General features: G+C 37.2%; 1 protein-coding gene across 1 annotated transcript; it reads right to left on the reverse strand.

Moving 5' to 3' along the window:
- Positions 1 to 5,321: 5,321 nt before the first annotated feature.
- Positions 5,322 to 6,470, reverse strand: LOC139727593 (neuropeptide FF receptor 1-like). The gene has a single exon (XM_071638574.1). It carries the CDS (start codon positions 6,468 to 6,470, stop codon positions 5,322 to 5,324), a length of 1,149 nt encoding a protein of 382 aa, XP_071494675.1.
- Between the last annotated feature and the right edge of the window lie 13,956 nt (positions 6,471 to 20,426).

Raw genomic sequence — 20,426 nt, forward strand, 5'->3', positions numbered from 1 at the left:
AGTTTGAAAAGTGCAGAGCAAGGAAAAATAATTTTACGTTTATTGATTCCAGAGTTTCTAGATAATATCTCACTACATCCAGATTATTTTCATTATAACTATATCATCAATAGGTTGATGTAAAGTCCAGGAATTTGATCTACTTCACTCGATCGAGTACAAAGTTATCAAAAAAGAATATTGCTAGTAGTAATGTTTTTTTGATGGAAATTTTATTTAGTTATTTTTACACATTCTAGAATAATGTTTTTAGAGCCCAACAAAATTGTATTTTTTTTCTTTTTTTATAAGAGGCTTGATGCATTTGTGACTGAGCCTTTATGGAGTTTCACATTTTGGCATCGCCACACTGGTCAAAATTATCACAATCCCTGAAGTATATATAACGACAAGAATTACAAAATAGTTCTTCACTACACAGAGTAGTCCTGTTAGTAGTGTTTTTGATAACATTAGATGTCTTTCAATGCGACAAAAATACCGCGTTCACATAGAAGCAAACAGTCCGTACTCGAGTCACGTAAGTCAATATACACGAAACAATTGCTCTACATACAACGATTCCGGCCAATTATACCTGTAAATTATCATATTTCGGGACAAAAGAAAATGGAAAAGTAACATTCATTTTGGAGCGATACACGATGAAAAAAAAAATGCACTGTAAATATAGACCAGTTTACATAAGCTGCTATGTCGATGGTATACCCTGTTCACACTTACAATCATCATAGTCATTATTACAACTTTAAATGAAATCGTCTTTATGTAGCCTTCATACATCAATTAGTCTTTCTTTTCTTTTCTTCCTTTCTGTCTTTTTGGGGGCCCTTTCCTATAAATGTGCTTCACTTTCATTTTCAGTCTATTAAAAGGGTTTGTATTTTTCGTTCAGAATTTAATTCATTTGTAATACAGCACAAAAGAGTGTATTCTTCAGTGTTTAAATGAGATATTTACGTCAAACGACTATAATCACCCTGGTAAATCTCGTCAGCCAGGTACCACTTTCTGGATAGACCCTTTCGACGCATTGTAAGCAAATTCCGAATGGTGGAAGATGAATTTTGAGCCTTTGTGAGAACGACGTTTTAGCTTTCACGCTGCAGATTCTTCAGGCGCTCGACGTGTTACAACGAAGGAGAGCCAATCTAGTACCTTCTCAGTTTTACCAAGGAGCTATTACCATATAGCTCCTTGGTTTTACCGAGAACAACGATTTAAAAAAGCGAGAATTCCGTGATTTACGATGTAACAGATTTTATCCTATATCCAATTGGTGTTTGATAAACAGCAGCTGACATTTTTATAATAGGTCGACTGATATTCATTATATCTCCGTTATATCTCACGTGATACACCATGTGCACGTTACTTTGAAAGTCCTCGTGGCATAGTAATTAGCAAGAGCATCATTCTACTACACAGGACAGAAATTAATTACGTTAGGGTTACCTTCACGGATGAATTGCAGAATACATTGCAGATCACGAACTGCACAATGCATACGTGTTATCTCTTAAATGCAGTGTATTAAGAACACACACGCGCGATGTAACAGAATGTATTAACATAAATGAAAACCCCTATGCTTAACACTCCAAATTCTACATAAATGGATCGGGCAGGTTTCGTACAGCGGCTCCATGACACAAGTCTTTCGGAAGGAAGACGAAATAAATCCTTGAAACCTGAAAAGCATATCAGGGTAATGGACATTGAATATTAGCGCCGAAGTCTTGAAAAGTAATTAGCCAGAGTGTGTGTACAATGAAACCCTGATAATAATCCTTGTAAACACTAAAAAATTTTCAATTAGCAAAGATGATTATCATTTTTTTTTTTATGAAGAGAAAGTCATCACGATAATGACATTAGCAATTGCTTCTGAGGTACCGACAGCGGATGCGATCCTCATGACATTCGCAGTATACATTATACGATGTCATCTTTCGGAGATGTAGCTCTCTCCCTTACATTGATCTCTTTCTCTCTCTATTCTCGCTCCTGAAGCTGCTTCTCACTGGGACGGTCAATCTTATCAAATATTCATCGGTCTGTTTCAATCGTAGGATGGTGGGTACAGTGCTATGATCAATTGACGAATATATCACTTAGCTATTTTTTTTCTTGTGAATTCCTATTACAAATTGAAAGTTTCATGCTTTTTAACATCCAAAACGAAGTTATGAGAATCAAAATAACATGATGTGAGGATGATGATGCACAGAATTTGTATGGCGCCATATTTTCTGTTTAAAAACATTCAAATATTACCTTAAGAGTTGATATAATTTATGTATATCTACCTACGTCAGTCTCTATCTCTTAAAACACGTCATGGACCAGATCAATGAATATTTCTTCCAGAATGTAGGTCTTGTATTTCAAGATATCCTATGCCTCTTTGCAGGCTATGCTGGCATAATATTGACATCGAAATCGCTTATGTTAATAATAATTATATCCTTATATCTAGATAGCAAAATATTGTTCCTTTGAAATTCCCATTTGTTTTCATGGACTATTTTCATGTTTGACACGTCACAGAGTGTAAGTACACACATCTAGGATAAATTGTCATGTTGAGAATAATGGCTGAGACAACAGCTAATTTTGATACAGACTCGATAGTGTTTTGCCAAACGAGGGGCACACGGCAATGAACTCGATTAAAGTACTCTCGATGAATTTTTAGAAAGTAAAGATCATGATCACATAATACTCATCTTCTCAGTTCAGTTTTGTGTATTTCAGCACGAAACAAAAGAAAGAATATTAGCAGAGACAAGTTCAGGAATGTTTAGCTTGCTAGCTTATCAATTGTTTGAAGATTGTTCACGATAACGGCAATTTCAAAGATACGAACTAAACATTTTCTTTAGAATAACAAATCTAAAGAAGCGATTTGTGATACTGTTGTGAATACCAAATTTGGGGCATTTATATATAAACTTCATACAAAGTTTTAGAAACGCAAAGCTTACATTAACGGTAAGTATTGACATAAAGTGTACGATGTATCCAGTGTAGGCTTATTACATCTTCTTTTTCCTATTCACTTTCTTTCGATATTCGCAAAATCTTCACTTTGCAGGAGAATAAACAATGTAATTTTGTTCTGTCCAAATGATGAATAGATGAAAGCTATAATCTTTAAAGACCGTGTCACACCTTTCCGGGTAAGCTACGCTGGCTTGTTGCGAGGAGGGATTTTCTAGCACGCAGGAGAATTTTCGCACTTGTTTCTTACCTGCTAAACGCGTGCTACTTACCTTCTATACTTGCGTGTATTCCGTGTGACCTGTGTGAGAGATTTGAAACAGATTCGTTTTCTCTTACGAGAGACTTACGGGTACTGAGAAGTATCTGCGTTGAAGTTGCCTGCGAGATGCTGCCGGTAAGGGTCTCCTACTGGTGTTCTACGTGTACCTCTGCGAGCGAACCCCCACGACTCACTCGGAACAAGTTTTTAGTAAGCTCAAGGCCTTGTCATACCGTATCTGGGGAAGTTTTGCGGCTGGACTTGTGGGAAACAAATTTGCAACCCGGAGCTCTCCGCAGTTGGTCGCACCTGACAGTCTCGCCTGTAGTTGCCCGGAGGTGCGCACGCAAGTCCGATTTAACCGCAACCAAGTTTTGAGCATGACCAAAACTTTTTCCGGGTGAGTCGCGGGGATGCCCGGAGAGGTCCACGCAGAAGGTCAGTAGGAGGCCCTTAGCGACAGCACCTCGCAGGTAACTCCCACGCAGGTACTTCGCAGTCCCCGTATGCAGCCAAGATAATGACATTCTGCGGAACATTTGTCATTCCTTCAGAGGAATTCCGTCACTGTGTTGTCAGCCCCCGCGCGCTTGGCACACAGGTCACACAGCATACCCGCAAGTAGAACTTAAGTAGGACGCGTCCAGCAAGTAGGCCACATGCACTGACTCGCTCAAATCCTTGTCCGCCCTCAGAAATTGTCCGGCATGCTGTACAATCCCTTCACGCAACGAGCCCGCGTAGCTTGCCCGGAAAGGTGTGACAGGGTCAAAATATTGTTGCTGGTGAAAAGATTTGCGTGCGAACCTCCGGGCGACTACAGGTGAGATGCGTGTTAGGTACTGGGTAGTAAAAATTGTTCTTCGCAAGTCGCACGCAAGGCTTGACCGAAGGTGTGACAGGGTTAATGAATGACTGTGAAATTTGCAGTGCCACAGTAAGTGCCGCAACAAAGTCAGGCACTAGGTATTGCAATTATAATGTATTCTGAAAGAAGTAAGAGGAACCGTTCTTGGTTGACTACCAGAAAACAAACAGACAAAGTGAAGCACAAGGCTCTTTATTTTCTAATACTAAATACAATACTCAGCAGTATATCAGGGGCCCGTTGCATAAAACTTACCATTGAATTTCAATGGTAACTACCGTCAAAATTAGGCATCACAGCCAATCGGCATCAAGGATTATAAAATTTACCGCTGATTTGAAGACTTACCGCTAGAAAGGAGCGGTAAGTCCAGCGGTAAGGGTTTTATGCAACAGGGCCCAGATGTGTTTCCGCTAGTACCATTTCGGGAGTTGCCGTCAAAATACATATATGGATGGATGAATACTGGGTTTAGTGAAGGAAACAAGTCAGACATACCAATGAATTATGTGCCTATTTTTGCTCATCATTTATCCTCTAGATATTATGGTGAAGTCAAACTTCGCTCTTCAGTTTGAATCCAGTTGGTTCGACCAAAGGAAAATGTGAAAGTTTCATGAGAGTCAGGCGAAAGTAAAAGGTTTCTCTGTTTCAAACTTTCACATGCTAAAATGAAACTGGCAGTCGGTCTGAATGGTTGTTTCAATAATTATTATCAATCGCTAAAAGCAGGTAATATGATGTGATCGCCTCCGCAACTTTCCAGTTGACTTGCAGATTTTGTTTTCAGTGAATTCAACAATATTACAAGTTTACGTCATTCACATGGAATTGTTTAGATCTATTCAGTTCTGTAGAATATTTGATTAATGACGCATTATTCAATGGGAGCTGTAGCTTTTAATATTATGATCCCAAACTTTATTTCTAGTGACCTTACCACGTACAATCAAATGTGACATGTATGAAGCGAAGACATTATCACCTCTTTTAGTTGTTTTTGAAAATTTAATGATGACAGAAATTTCTACCGTTCTGGCGTGAAACAGTATGGAGTTTAATTAATGTCTCATTTATTGAATTATTCGATTTTAATCAATCTTTTATTCATAGTACGCCGTTCTTTTAACTTCATTTTTTTTTTTGCCAAAGTGGGATCAAACACAGATTGACGTTTTGCTTTCAATTCTAAATGGCAGAGGAACACAGCATGCGTAGAAGGCGTCGGCCTTTTCGAGACGTCAAGTACCGCAATAGGTACACCAGGGGGTTAATGCAGATATTCAGCGTGGCTAGCACAACGGTCAAACTGTGGGAGACACTACCGTAGTAATTCGGGGCGAATCCAAAGTTTATGAGGAGATACATCGTTTGATTTGGAATCCAGCATATCACGTAGCTGAAGAAGAAAATGAATAGAGTGAAGGTGATGTTCCGACGGCGGATGTAGCCCCCCGTAGGAGCGGGAGCATTGGCGGCCGCGGGCCTACTAGACGATGATGGTCCCGGGAAAGCAGCAGCCGTTCCCGGAGCGTCCAGGCGATCTCCTTTTTGCTCGCACAGCGACGGCTGATCGCATGTCTCGTGTACCGAGGTTGGACCTGCAGGAAATACGGCGGTGGCACGGTTGATATGGCGGAACTTGAGGGCAATGCGTGAAAATGAGTAAGTCATGATAGCCATGGGAACTAGGAACTCCCAGACGAAGACCAGGGTCCCTACGATCGGTCTAATATCAGCCCCAGTCAAGATGCACTCCCCATGTGTGTACTTGTGAAAAGTTACGATCAGGACCACTTCCATGGCCGGTGCCGCAAACCACGACATCATTGCTAAAACGTATTTGGTCTTCTGCTTGAAGTAGGCGCTGTACCACAGCGGATGGACAACCGCGACAAAGCGCTCAATCGAAAGAGCGGCTAGATTGAAGCTTGAGATAGCAAAACCGATGAAGTAAACGAGTCCTGAGGTCCAAAGACGACAGTATAATTCTCCTGCAACGGTCGACTTAATTGGCGGCCCACCAAACCACGTTAGATGAACAGTGTTGGCGATCAGGAAGGCAGATGTTAGCAGATCAATCGCGAACTGGTTGGCAAGTAACCAGCTGGTGTGGTCGTTCCTGGACCGTTTGGTCATTGACATGAAGCAGGCCATGTTTCCTACCAAACCTAGCATCCCGAACAGCAGCTGGAAAGCCGATACGACCAGGGTGCCCGTTGTAGGGACGATCGCCGGCGGAGTCGTCATGATGGTTTCAGCCGAATCGCTGGCGTCGTGCATTTCACGATTGGCGGTGATGCCGCTCGCAGTCTTCATGGTCTGGACCAACGCCATTTGCAGGGAATACAGGGACAGAAATCTAATACATGCAAATGAACCGCAGTGCAATACATTGAGGTATTTAAGTTATCGAAGCCACAGTCCAAAGCACTTTAGCGAGGGTGCAGAAAAGCAGTAAAGGCTATAGAACCAAGCCAAAACAAAGTAAAAAAAACCTGGCAACTTGTCCCTTGTAGCTGACAGGATCGTTCGGGTAGAATAATTAAAACCATTATTTACGCCGTTAGTATTCTGCGTCTTCCAGTAAACATGACCCTTGTTGACGGTGAAGGCACTTTTTTGTCTCTTGGGGGAAAGTAAATTCAGCTGCCTATTCCAAGTGATGCGGTTTTAAAATCCGCTAGCACTGAAGCGTTAAGTAAGTTCAACTTGTTTCAAGGGATGCTTTCCTCGAAGAAAAAGCAAATCCGACGCCAGTGTTCACAAGCAGTCGTTCTCCAAGGGACTTTCATTAAAAAAAAAACATAGGTTTCGTACTTTTTCTCGATTACGCTCTTTCAATAGTTTGGATATAAGTTCTCATCAGTGTCAACTGACTCGTACCTAAAAATCTCAGTGGACTATAGCTGTGATGAAACTCCACCAATGAAAGTGGGTACGTCGTCTACCAAGCTAGGCATGAATAATGGTCGCTTGCGTCAATCGAGACACAGACAAGACTTGTGGCGGGAAGTTGGTCGGGAAACTTTGTACGTACTAATGGATATCGCGGAATCTTCTCTATGTCCACACGGGAGAAAAAGAGTCGAATCTGATTGGTTAGGAGCATAATGGCCGATATCATCGCATCCAACAACAGGATAACTGGAGGCCCTAAATAATTCAGTTGCATTCAGGGCAGATGGTAATACTAATGGATTGCAATTATAGGCAGGCTTCTTCCAAATTTCATTTTCGCAGCGGGAACAAAATCGAGGACATATTGAAAGCGACTATTGTAATATATATATATATATATATATATATATATATATATATATATATGCACTCCTCCTCCCCCTGCCCCCCCCCCCCCCCCCCCAAAAAAAAAGTGTATTTGTTTGGGTTGTTTTTTTAATGCACTTTCCACTCTTGACACAGACTAGGCCGAGCCAAGCTTTCCTCCCTGTTAATCTGCCTTTTGCAAACTAGACATTTTAACAAATTCCTTGCTTTCCCCCTATTTTATCATCTATTGATATTCGATTTTATTTGATTAAGTACCCGGCGGTGATTTGAAATCATTTGGGGGATGAATATTTGAATGTACATGGACTAAGAATCTTTCTTCTTCATCATAAATAAACAAAACCGAAGTTATGCAGTTCTTTGTTGAAATAAAATGACAATGCCCCTTAATCGTATTTTTGACAATACGCTTACTATCGTTTGAAATGTTTATACTGGACGTTGTTCTGTACTATATGATAAGAATTGGATTAATACTGTCTATGGTAAGAAATAGACTCAAATTGATACGTGCGTTATTCAAAATACAGCTCTCTGATATTGTTTTTGTAAGTGCATGTGTATGTGAGCGTGTGATGTTTCTACTGTCTACTGTGTGTGTTTATTTGTAGTTTCTTTAAGGAGTTCATCATTCCAAATTCTTCTCCAAAAATGAAAAGTCACTACATATGTATAGAAATTGAATTGTTCTAATCGTATGGAGATGCAGTAGGTCTATATCTTTGAGAAAAAGTTGTTCATATTTCATGTATCGTTGCCGCCTGCACGGCTCATAAAAATATCAGTCCAATCTGTTTAGCCAGTACATATTTGTTTGGAACTTCAAATACTATTTTTTTCTGATACTATCAAACTTTTTGCAAATAACGTTTCGTTTAAAGTGCAGGCAGCCCTCGCTCATGCACGTCACCTTCCAGTTTCGGAGTCGAGCGTGAAATGAAAAGATTCTCTCCGCTGCCGCGAACGCTTTCCGTTGTTGTGATATCCTCTTTAACTTCGCCACACCCCACGAAACGTCAGCATTGCGTAAAGAAATTTGTGGTGCTGATAGAAATATCATGATTTCCCCCCTCCTTTTATAGTGTTAAGAGATTCACCAGTCTTCTGTTTCTTTTCTCTTTAAAACCACGCCTACACTTTTCCTTTTTTCTTTTTCTTTTTTTACTGTCACTATTGTCAAGTATGTTACTTCATTATTACAATGTCATTTTCTCTATCGTTGTTAGTGTGTTTATGAGTGTTTATTATTTCTCTTTCACAGTATTCAGTATTATATCTCCGGGGGAAAATAAATAGAACACTGCGGCATTACCATGGACGCCAACCACCGCGAACCAAACAGACTGACGCATAACAACAGAACAAATATATTGATTTTTTTTTTAATCATTCTGATGGGGGAATTATCATTTAAGATTGCAAATCGTGAGAACGCTACTGAACATCTGAGGAAAAACAAAATGAAACACATTTCCTTCATCTCAGTATAGTGATGATAATGTTAATTTCTTGTGTCAGCTGACGAAAAAAAAGAGAAAGTACTCAGTGTAAGGGGAAAGAGAGGTCTGTCGCGTAACGTTACGTAATAGAATGGTCATTATTGTACTAATTGCTTTAATTGTTTAATGTCATAAGTGCCTAATGCTGGGAGTTGCTAAGGCATAGCTACGGACTGACTCAACGTGTGCCTTACTGAAATGAGAGGGAGTACAGTGAACTGAAATTAGAGGGAAATGTGCATTGATAGAAGGAAATAAACAATTATTTTTCCTTTCGACGTAATCATTGTCGAGGAGCCATACAATATACAGTGTAATAAATTATATATATATATATATATATATATATATATATATATATATATATATATATACATATGAGTTGAGTTGAGTTTATTAACAACATACATGTGAATATGATAACATGATAACATGAAATTCCACAGTGTAAGATACAATAACATGAAATCTTTGTGAGAATACAATGATTTTGCACAAGGTTCTTACAGCTTTGCAAGCATATATTTTACATACTTATATCTACCTTACATAAGAATACATGTGTTATAATAGATTTAGTTTCGTTGTGATACATTTATCACTGAAAAGGCAAAGAGAATGAATAAGTATGTAATGTAGACATATATGCATAGACAGAGGTTCTGAAAAAAATAATCGAAAAAAATAATAGAAAAACAGAAGATAATGTTGTTAAAGGGGGAACCAAAAGTTAGCACAAGTGCTAGTCGGGAATGGTTCTCCCATTATAGCTACATGTATATTAAAGCTGCTTATTGCAAGGTCTACTCTTTTAAAGTAACTGTACTATAGAAGTACATTAAACTAAACACTGAAATTTCTTTTCATCACTAAACTTCTTTTAACAAGTGATTTTTTAGGTTTCTTCGAAATGAAGATCTTGTTCTTTCCTCTCGAACATTTTTGGGCAAACTATTCCAAAACTTTGATCCGACAAAAGATATAGAAAATGTACCATGTGTCGTTTTTATACATACATATTATAAACAGAGAAAATATAGTGAAAATTCAACATATTTTCACTCTTCCAAAATGATGACAGAGCACTTGGGTTACTTCTTTCGGAAAGCAGAGGGAACAATAATTACCCTTAAAGGGATAGTACAGTATCGGTGGAGATGAGAATTGGGTTTTAACTTATTGCAAGATACAAAGAAAACATTTATGAAATAGTACAGAGCATACCATTTTACGAGGAATTCAAAGTTTATTTGATGAAAATTGGGTTTGGAATGACTGAAACATCCAAAAACAAAATAAAACAAAGCGATCGTAATAAAGGGTGGGTCCCACACCTTAATTAAAATCGCTCTGTTTTGGATATCTCGGCCATTTCAAAACCAGTTTTCGTTAAATAAACGTTGAATTCCTCATGGAATTACATGCTGTTTCATATTCTATAAGAGGTTTCTCATTATCTCACCAAAAAATGTTTGAAATCTGAAATTATGTCTCAACCAAAACTATACGATCCCTTTAACATAAGAATACAGTAACAAGCCGAGGGAATTTCTACATTTCATAAAAAATGAAATTTAGTTGATTTTTTTTTTAATATTTTCTTTATCTTGTTCTTTTTATGTGACGTCAAGAATTGCAGTAGCCTTCTCATCCAGCGATCAATGGCGATGGCTATACAGTGTACCAAAATCCTAAAAATTCATAACTTTCGAACGGACTGTCTAGTTTTCCTCAATCTTCAATGATGTGTACTACTAATATTGCTGCATTCATTCAATCCACCTGTGTTTCATTCCCCTGTCAAGCATAGTCGCGTCAGTTATGTAGGCCTACCTTTGGGGTAGGTTGTTGAGAGATCTGTAATTTTATAGACAAGAAAAGCAGATTAAAGATAACACGCTATTAAATAAGTATCCCATGAAGGAAATGAAGTGGAAGCTGCGTGGCTGAGGGGGAACTTCTTTTCCTTACCTTACCCAACTGCAGCCTCTGTAGACGATTTACATGAGACTTAAAAACAGATGAACAAAGTTCTTTCGTCCAGTCTGGACAACAACAAAAAATGAGTGACCGTACAGATTGATGGCTATCTTTGTTCACTAAATGTACGGATCATACACTGTAAAAACATCGGTGTTAGATTGAACACCATGGGTGTTAAATTTAACACCGATCAAGTGTTAATAGAGGACCACACCCACAGGTGTTGAAAATGCACTGTGATGGTGTTGAAAAGTGTTCACCTGACACTTCGTGGTGTTAATTTGACACTGTACCTGGTGATATTTTGACACTGTACTGGTGTTAATTAAAAAATGACACCACATGGTGTTGATTTGATATTTGTTGGTGTTAATATCAATGGTTTAACACCCGTCCAGCTTCAATAAGAGACCACACCAGCTGGTGTTCGTGGTGTAAATTTTTTTCACATTTTTTCAAAAATCTAGTATTTTAATGTAAAATTCTTGATCGTCTTGTTTAAATCAAAAATCAACAAGAAGTGCAGTTACTAAGAAACTCTTCAAAAAACAGTTTTATATTTGAAAATGACACCCGGAGGTGTTAATTTAACACCATAAATGAGCACCGAAAATTTAGCACCAGCTCGGTGTTCACTATTTAACACCGGACTTTTTGCAGTGTAGATAATTGTGTTCCTCAAATATGACATATTGTTATAGTCATGTAAGCGTCCCTGCAGAATGTTCCCCGATCCAGCATTGATCGTGATGGATATAATAGTATCTTTTCCAACTGAAAGTGTCAAATGTGGTAATTTGTTTTTCGTGATTGTTTGGTTATACAGCGATGAAAAGTTCAGTCTTCCTATACAGTTTTAACTTGTTTGCAGTGAGCCAGTTTCGTAACAATGACAATAATGATAATTCACAGTATTTACTTTTCACATTAAAATGTCCCTAAGCCTGTAAGCGCTGAGAAAAAAAGAGAAAAATGAATGAAGAAGGTACGTGTTCAAAATGTTCAAATAATAACAATAACAATAATAGTTGAATTTATACGGCGCTTCATATTGGTCTTTCTAAGCAAACATAATGTAACAACAATTAACAGCTATACACATGCTCACGCATGAGACTTTTCAATAAACAAATAAGTTTTTAACATTGATTTGAATTTTTCTGTCGAGTCAGTTTGCTTTTATACATTCAGGTAGATTATTCCACATATCTGGGGACACTTTGTTGGTATTGCGATGCAAGGGCACATATATAGGTGCACAGTCACCATACCTTGAGATACTCAATGGCGTTACTGCAACCATCAACCACGTAGGCCTGTAGCACACTGATTGTATAGCGTCGAGCGAGTAATAAATTGTGCAGCTTCTAATGACAAAGGTTCATCACCTTGCATTCCATTAGCCTGCATTATGAATGACTAATCACTCAGTAGTTTGAACATGCAGTAGTACTCTTGATAACAGCTAGATGTGTAGTGGGAGTTTCAGTAGTGATGATAACTTTGATGATAATGATAGTAACGACACCAAGTGCCTTTCTAACAATGGTAATACTATAGTAGATATCTAATTGATTAGATTGGATGGGATTGGATTTATTCTCTGTATATGCCTTTTTTTTAAAACAAGCACATCAATTTTCTGCAATTTCATTAACATTGTACAAAATAACAGTAACATGAATATTTTCAGAGATTATCATTATTTTCATCATTGATACAATACATCTGTAATATAATTACACGGGTTACATGTTAATTTGCATACAGAACGACTGCCAAGAATATGCGCAAAGCTTGATTGTAATCTGTCTCTTCCCCCATAACCCTTAATCCACGATCATGTTAGACCCCTTGTTGAACTCGTCATTATAATTACATACAGTTCGACCTCGATTATCCGGCCACGTCGGGACCGGCGCTCATCCAGATAAGCGAATTGGCCGGATATGGGAGACACAATATATATAGCTGCCGTCCAAGCTGCCGTCACAGTGCACTGGCAGCTAGGCAGGTAGCGTACCCCGCAACGGTGTTGTTATCTATGCTAGCCTGCGCAAAATTGTAGTCCCTTCTTCACAAAAATAAAGTATAATAAGATCTATATGTGAAAATCATACATGTTTTACCTCATTAGATATTGAGAAACCTATCATGCACATCTTATGAAATTAGTGAAATAGATCCATGAAAAGATGTTAAAGTCACTGTTTTTTCTCAATTCTTGGATGAAAAAATAAAGTCCTTCACTGCATCCGCATCCGGATAATAGAGATTTCCGGGTAAAAGGAGGCCGGATAATCGAGGTCGAACTGTACATATTCGCATACATACATGCACATGATTATCCATAGTAATTGATGTAACGATAATAATGATGACATTTTGTAATCATTTGTAATCATGATAATAATGATGGCACAGTGCATTTATAAACCATGAGAAGCGGGAAAAGGAAGCAAACGTGCTTGGTTCTGTCGTCCTGCCTTTATATATATATATATATATATATATATATATATATATATATATATGCATATATTTATATATATATATATATATATATATATATATATATATATATATATATATATATATAAACATCATATTTGATTTCTTTATCCTCCATTATCAGCACTCAGTAACGAATCACCGAGAACCGTTCTTTCTGTGTTTTCTTATAAACCACGCGATAAGACACACGAATACCGTCCGATGTTCTTCAGTCTTTGAACATAATATTTTTTTTTTGGGGGGGGGGGAGATACACGTAGGCCTGCTTTATATTAGCTCAAACCAGTAGTCGTGGTAGTAACGTGAAAAAAAAAGAAGAAATCATTCAGTGGTCCAATGAAACGTACATGCAAATGCAGCTCATCACATCCTTTCAATAAAGTTCTGACTTCCAGTTGTTTTGCTGGTTAGTAAACATTGGGGTGTAGGCCTACCGACGCACTACGTAAAAGATTACAACCGAAATAATTAATGGTTAATCATCGCGATCCCGCTGGAGCCAAAGCGTAAAATGAGTTGAGTTGCATAATACATGACACATTACTTGTGCCGATGTTCAAAACGTAGCAAAAAAAAAGTGTTTGATGGGATTTGATTTTGTCCATTATCATTTTACATTGTAGTTTACAAATAAATATATTACTTTCTTCAGAATGGTCCAACACGATGAGGAAGAGATAGGTGTAAAAAGGATCAGGAATTCAACCCTGTCGTGTACCTTTCATGAACGCATGTACAGAATGCGAAGAGATTTTTTTTCTGATTAAAAATAAAGAACACATCTTCAACCCCTCCTGGCGCAAACGTCATGAAAGTTTACAGTCAAATTATTCATAAACAATCATCAATGATTCATGAAATCATCACGATCCCGCTGGGCGTCAACAGCGCAGAATGACTTAAATAATGCATGTTACTATACTTGCGCCCATGTTGAGAAAAAAACCGCATTTGATACAATCTGATTCTGTTTGTTAACATTTTATACTGTATTTCATAAAACGGAAATGTTCATTCTTCTGACTGGTTCATACACGAGGAAGAGATATAGGTATAGAAAGAATCACGAATTCGATCCTGCCCTGCACTTTTCAAGAACGCATGTACAACACATGGGAATATATTTTCGAAAGAAAAACGAAAACACGTTTTGAAACCCTTCTTCTTTCTTTTTCTCTCTTCTTATTCGTATCAACTCACATATGATTTTTCTTTATTTTTTTCTCAGTGATAATGATCCATGTACCTGTGTAAAACAACGCAAAGACCCCATGCTTATGTTTTTCTTTGTTTTTAGTGCGTACGGTTACAACGAGGAACCGGTTATAACGAGATGATATCGGCGGTCCCACAGACCTCGTCATAATGAGGTTTCACTGTACTATGTGGTGTCATGAAGAAAAAACTGTGTTTATCCCTCAATATTTATGTATTATTTGATATGTTAGATTTAGCGAACTTACTTACAATATTCCTGTACATTGTGTTTGAAGTCCTTTATCGCCTGTCTGCCAATTTTCACAAGCGTATCACTGTCGTTGATTGTTTAATGATTTGATAATCTATTTCATTATTCACTGCTTTTCTTTCCTACCCATAGCAAGTTGTAATTGAAGGTCTCCGTTATTATTTGAAGATCATGGTTTTGTTGGATGGTGTTGGTGTGTTACGAAATCTCTTCCTCTCTCTCTCTCTCTCTCTCTCTCTCTCTCTCTCTCTCTATATATATATATATATATATATGTAATATATGTATATGTATATATATATATGTATATGTATATGTATATATATATGTATGCATATATATATATATATATATATATATTTATTTATTTATTTATTTATTTATTTATTTATTTATTTATTTATTTATTTATAGAAAAAGATATATAAAACACCCAGTTGACGGCTACGATGGACAGGTTTAATAGTAGCCAATTCGATCTCAACTCATTGTCTCAAACAAGAGAGGTCATCACACGCTTGCCTCTTGTGAATACCCTGTGTGTCTGAAAACGCCGAGCACTAACTGGCAAATGGGGCACGACTGTGATTACATAATACAGTGTATGTTTAACAAGTTAACAACAGTAACATAATGGAATAGTGTACTCACGACAAGTGCAATTATTAGCGCAGTCTACATCATGTCCGAATGACATGTCCTGTACTTTTTTTTTACCTAGCGTTCTCTCCCCGCTCATTTCCTGTCTTCCTGTCTTATATCTTAACATTTCTTCTTTACTTTTGTGTCTTCTTTTCCTTCTTCCCCTCACCTTCTTCTCCTCCTCCCGTCTTCTTTCTACCCATCTCTCTCTCTGTCTCTCCATCTCCATCTTACTCTCCCTGTATCACTTGAATTTTCTTCTTTCTTCTGTTAACAAATTTATCAACTGAAAGAATTGTGTTTATGTGTATATCATACAATGTATAAAGCCAGTTTTGAATTATTTTCTCACATAATCCAGCAATCCCTGTACATGTACTATTACTGAGTAATATGTATATATATATATATATATATATATATATATATATATATATATGTATATATATATATATATACATATATTCATATATATATATGTATATTAATTATTTGTATATAAAATATAGATATATATTTTCATCTATATATTTTTTATTCTAATTTCCATTCTGCACATACTATCTTACAAATGATATTTGTTATATTATATATACAGTCTATACATATAGTTTTATAGATAAAACACTAGAGAGTGTATAACAATTATGGTAAATGTGTACTTTGCATTGTCAGCAGTAAAACATGGATTAAATGAATTAAAATACAGCTGAAAACGTTGAGACACAATTTTTCTAGTACGGTCTAGTGTTTCCTTAACATCACATTTAGTATCTCCATCTCCCCAAGGTAATATCTTAAGACATATATACATATATATATATATATATATATATATATATATATATATATATATATGTACATACATACATACACATAATATATGATTTTCACGCATGTAATTGAATATACAATTGTGACACTTCAAACGACGCCAAAATATACAACAGACTTGGAATGTCATTCTTCAATTTGTAGATGGCACTGTTTTATTACCTTCAATAATAACCAAGTGCTAGTTGAAAAGATTTTTGGATGCCGGCATGAGAGCACTGCACACACCCAACGTTCAAGGGCGATAAACAGATCACAAGGGCTCATTGTAATGCACAAAACCATCTTTAGGGACAGATTCGTGCCAAAACCAAAACCATTCTCAGGTAATCACAGGTGCACAGGTAAGTGGCAGGGGGAAAGGGAGTCAAAGAATAAATTAAATGAAGTTGACTCTACACGAACGTCTCAACTTAAATACTCCACATTGGCAAACACTTCCCAGAGCACCTGCCATTTCTCAGTCTGACCTTTACAAAATACTTTTTACATCAGTATATATACACTTCTATCATGCAAAAAAATGGCCCAATATACTACATGCTGATTGTTATCGTACATACATACATACATACATACATACATACACACATGGCTTGTGACACACAATGTTGGATTTCTCCCTTTACACACACAAGTTTGTTTCCAGTATAATTTATCTCAAGACTATCAGGAATAGAGTTATACACTATCAACGAGAATAATCTACACTACAAAATCAATAAATATCACTTGTATTTTCACATTAAAATGCTATCTTTCTAGAAATATCGAGCATTTAAATGGGAATATGTCCGTTAGTATATAAATATCATCATTCTTCACTTCTCATCGGGTCTGCATCTTGATGACTATTTGGCATAATTGTTGGCATCAATGATAATTCTGAAAAAGTTCCATCCGACAATCGAAGTCATTCATTCATAATCAATCCAAGATGCCGTCCCTCGCATTGCAATGTGACCGAAATCATGCTTTTTATGGATATAACCAAAATCTTTACAGCTGTAAATGAAGTCTTCCCCCCTCCCTCCCCCCCCCCAAACTCTTTCAGGAAGATGCAATTCAAAGCTGCTCTCTGATGCAAACCAACAAGGACAACATTATACCACAGCTTAAAGGGATGGTATGGCATTAGTTGAGATGAGGATTGAGCTTTAAACTTTTTGTAAGATACTAAGAAACCTCTTATGAAATGTTACAGAGCATATAATTTTAAAAGGAATTTGAAGATTATTTGATGAAAATCAATTATGAATCAGCTGAGATATCCACAAACAAAGTGAAATGAAGCAATCCTAATGAAAGGTTGGTCCCACCTTTTATTAGGATTGCTTTGCTTTGGATATCTCAGCCACTTCAAAACCAATTTTCATCAAATAAACTTTGAATTCCTCTGGGAATCACATGCTCTTTCATATTTCATAGGAGGTTTTTCATCATCTCGCGAAAAAAGAAAGAAAAAAAGATTAGAAACCCGAAGCCAAGTCTCAACCAAAACTATATCATCCCTTTTAAGGTTGTGATAGATAACTGCCACGAGGCTATTAAAACCAATGAAAACATCCAAGGAGAATGGTATATGGCAAATGCAATCACGGCATTTTTGCCTTTAATAGCAGCACATAATGAAACTTGGCATATCGCAGTCAGCTTTATTAAATGAAAAAAAAGAAGCTACAGTGGCATCAAGGTCAAATGTAATGATGAAGAAGCCATGCTGGTGCATGGCCACTCATTTTTTGAGAAATGATACATATACAATGAGTAGTGTTCTCAGCCCAAGGGCATTGGTCCTTTTTCTGTATTAAGCAGCCCTGCTGCAAATTTGATGTCTCTTTCATTACCTTGAAATGACACAATGTTTGAGATCACAGAGACTCCAACTCTCCCGCTTTCGATGGGAGATCTCCCGCCGAAAGCCCATTTTTGCTAAATCTCCCGTTCTCCCGCTTGAGAGTTAATTTCTCCCGCTTGAAATGATTTCTAACTTAGTGTCATCGTATGTTGAAAAATAAGCCTTAGATAGCATGAGATAACATCTAGAATCCTAGAGCTGGACCCCAGCCACAAGGAACTTCGCACTTCGCACACATCAAGTTGGAGTCTCTCGTTTGCTAGGGGTTTCAGGCGGGAGAATCTCCAGATCAGAAGATGCTTGAGGTTGGAGTCTCTGAGATCACGACCACTATAACAGGCCTTTCTGAAATGTAAGATACCATACGCATTCAAGTATGAAACATGTCTAGCACAAGCGGTGAGCAGCTCTTCCAAGACGGATCGGAAAAGATGTTCACCTTCAATACCATGAAAGTCTTTTTTCTATATCTCGCACAAATTCAAAGCAGAGATTATGCATCGCTGCTGATCTGATGGAACCCTTGCAGCATGATTCTCAGATCAAGAAACCGATGCCAAGATTTTCACTTCATTCCATCCATGACAGTAAGGTGACAAGAAAAAAAATAATTGTAGTTCATTTATCAGCCCAGAAAGTTGATGCTCTCATCTGCACACTAGCTGAAGACAGCTGAAATATTCTGAGAGGAGTAAAAGAGTAGTGCTGTTTTTTAACTTCCATTCAGTGACCGGGGAAATGGTTTGAAGACAGGCTTATCTCGCAATATGCAGGTACAATTCCATGTTGTTCAACAGTCCATCTACTACTAAGTCTTCAAAGAAATAAGGGTTGCCTTGAATTAATATTCCCACATTTAAGAATGCTAGCACTTCATACCAGCATGTGGAAATATTCATTTTTTTTTTTAAATCAAATCATGAAGTTGACAGTATTCTGAGAAACATTATTAGCAAAAGACAAGGGTATGTGTAAAGAAAATAAAGTAAGACATTTCTCTTAAAATACAGACCACATTGATATCTCATACACTGTGTGTCGTAGGCATTGGTACATGAAACTGGAACAGTGTTTAAGGCAAGTCATACATTTGTATAATATACACAGTCAAGGCAAATACATTATAATGGTGAGTGTTTAACGCAACACAGCCAGTCTCCCACACAACTGCGGAAGCAGAAAGGAATAAGAGTATTGTGCTAGTTGTCTGGTCCGAGCGTACGTACATACCAAATGAGCTCAAGCATCAATGCATGACTTTCAAAAAGACATAAAGGGGCCATACGGTAAAAAAATGGCAATAATAATCATAATAATTCTAATTCTAATAATAATAATAAAAATCAACAAAAAAGAAGAAGACTGATTTTACACTACGGCCAAAAACAATGACAAAACTGTGAAAGTGGCTGTTTCTTAACAAGCTGGGGTTCAGGTTGTACACGCATCCTTTGTGAGGTTACAGAACGGAGAATGCACATATGACCACAATATGGTGTTACCACACATGTCATTACACGAAAGCCTTTGAAGGATTCATATACATGTGTTACCTTGCACACAGTCTGGAAAAGAGATGATAACAAAAGAGAGAAGAAAATGATGCCACGCCGAATGCCTTGGTTTTTGTTGCTCATGCTGTTCTGGAGTGTTTTGGATTGTCTTTTCTTTGGTTTCATTCACAATCTAAACCCTGAATCATACAGTGTACAAGAATCGAAAAATATACATCGCATGGCAAACAATAACAACTCTGATATTCATGAGTAGAGGTATAATAAGTGTGATATTTAAGAGTTTTAGTTCATGGGTTCGTATATATTTATTCGCAGTCTCAGACTCGTCATATCTTGGCACTTTTGCAAGTACGAGACGAGGTTTGGGAATTCATCCTGAATTTTATCCTGGTGGTAATTTGTGCATGCTCCTCGATGGTAGTGGTATTCTGTTTACTGACATTTATAATAGAAATAGAAACATGATTATTTGAAATTGTCAAGCATGAGGACATGCAACTCCCAATCAAGTCTAACTGCATAAAAATTTGATGGAGTTATCATTAGTTTTCATTAGTTATAGCATAATAGTGAAGGGGTGTTGGAAAGGGAGTTCCAGGTTCGAGTGGTCACAAACTGGGATGATGTCACAGTGGTCAAATTTCCAAAGAACAAGCCATGTTATTTCCCCCTCTGAAAGTGATGTAT

The sequence above is a fragment of the Diadema antillarum genome, unplaced genomic scaffold (genome assembly GCF_040938485.1).
Source record: "Diadema antillarum isolate AM-2024a unplaced genomic scaffold, OU_Dant_1.0 seq00000136_RagTag, whole genome shotgun sequence".
In the NCBI taxonomy this organism is placed as follows: Eukaryota; Metazoa; Echinodermata; class Echinoidea; order Diadematoida; family Diadematidae; genus Diadema; species Diadema antillarum.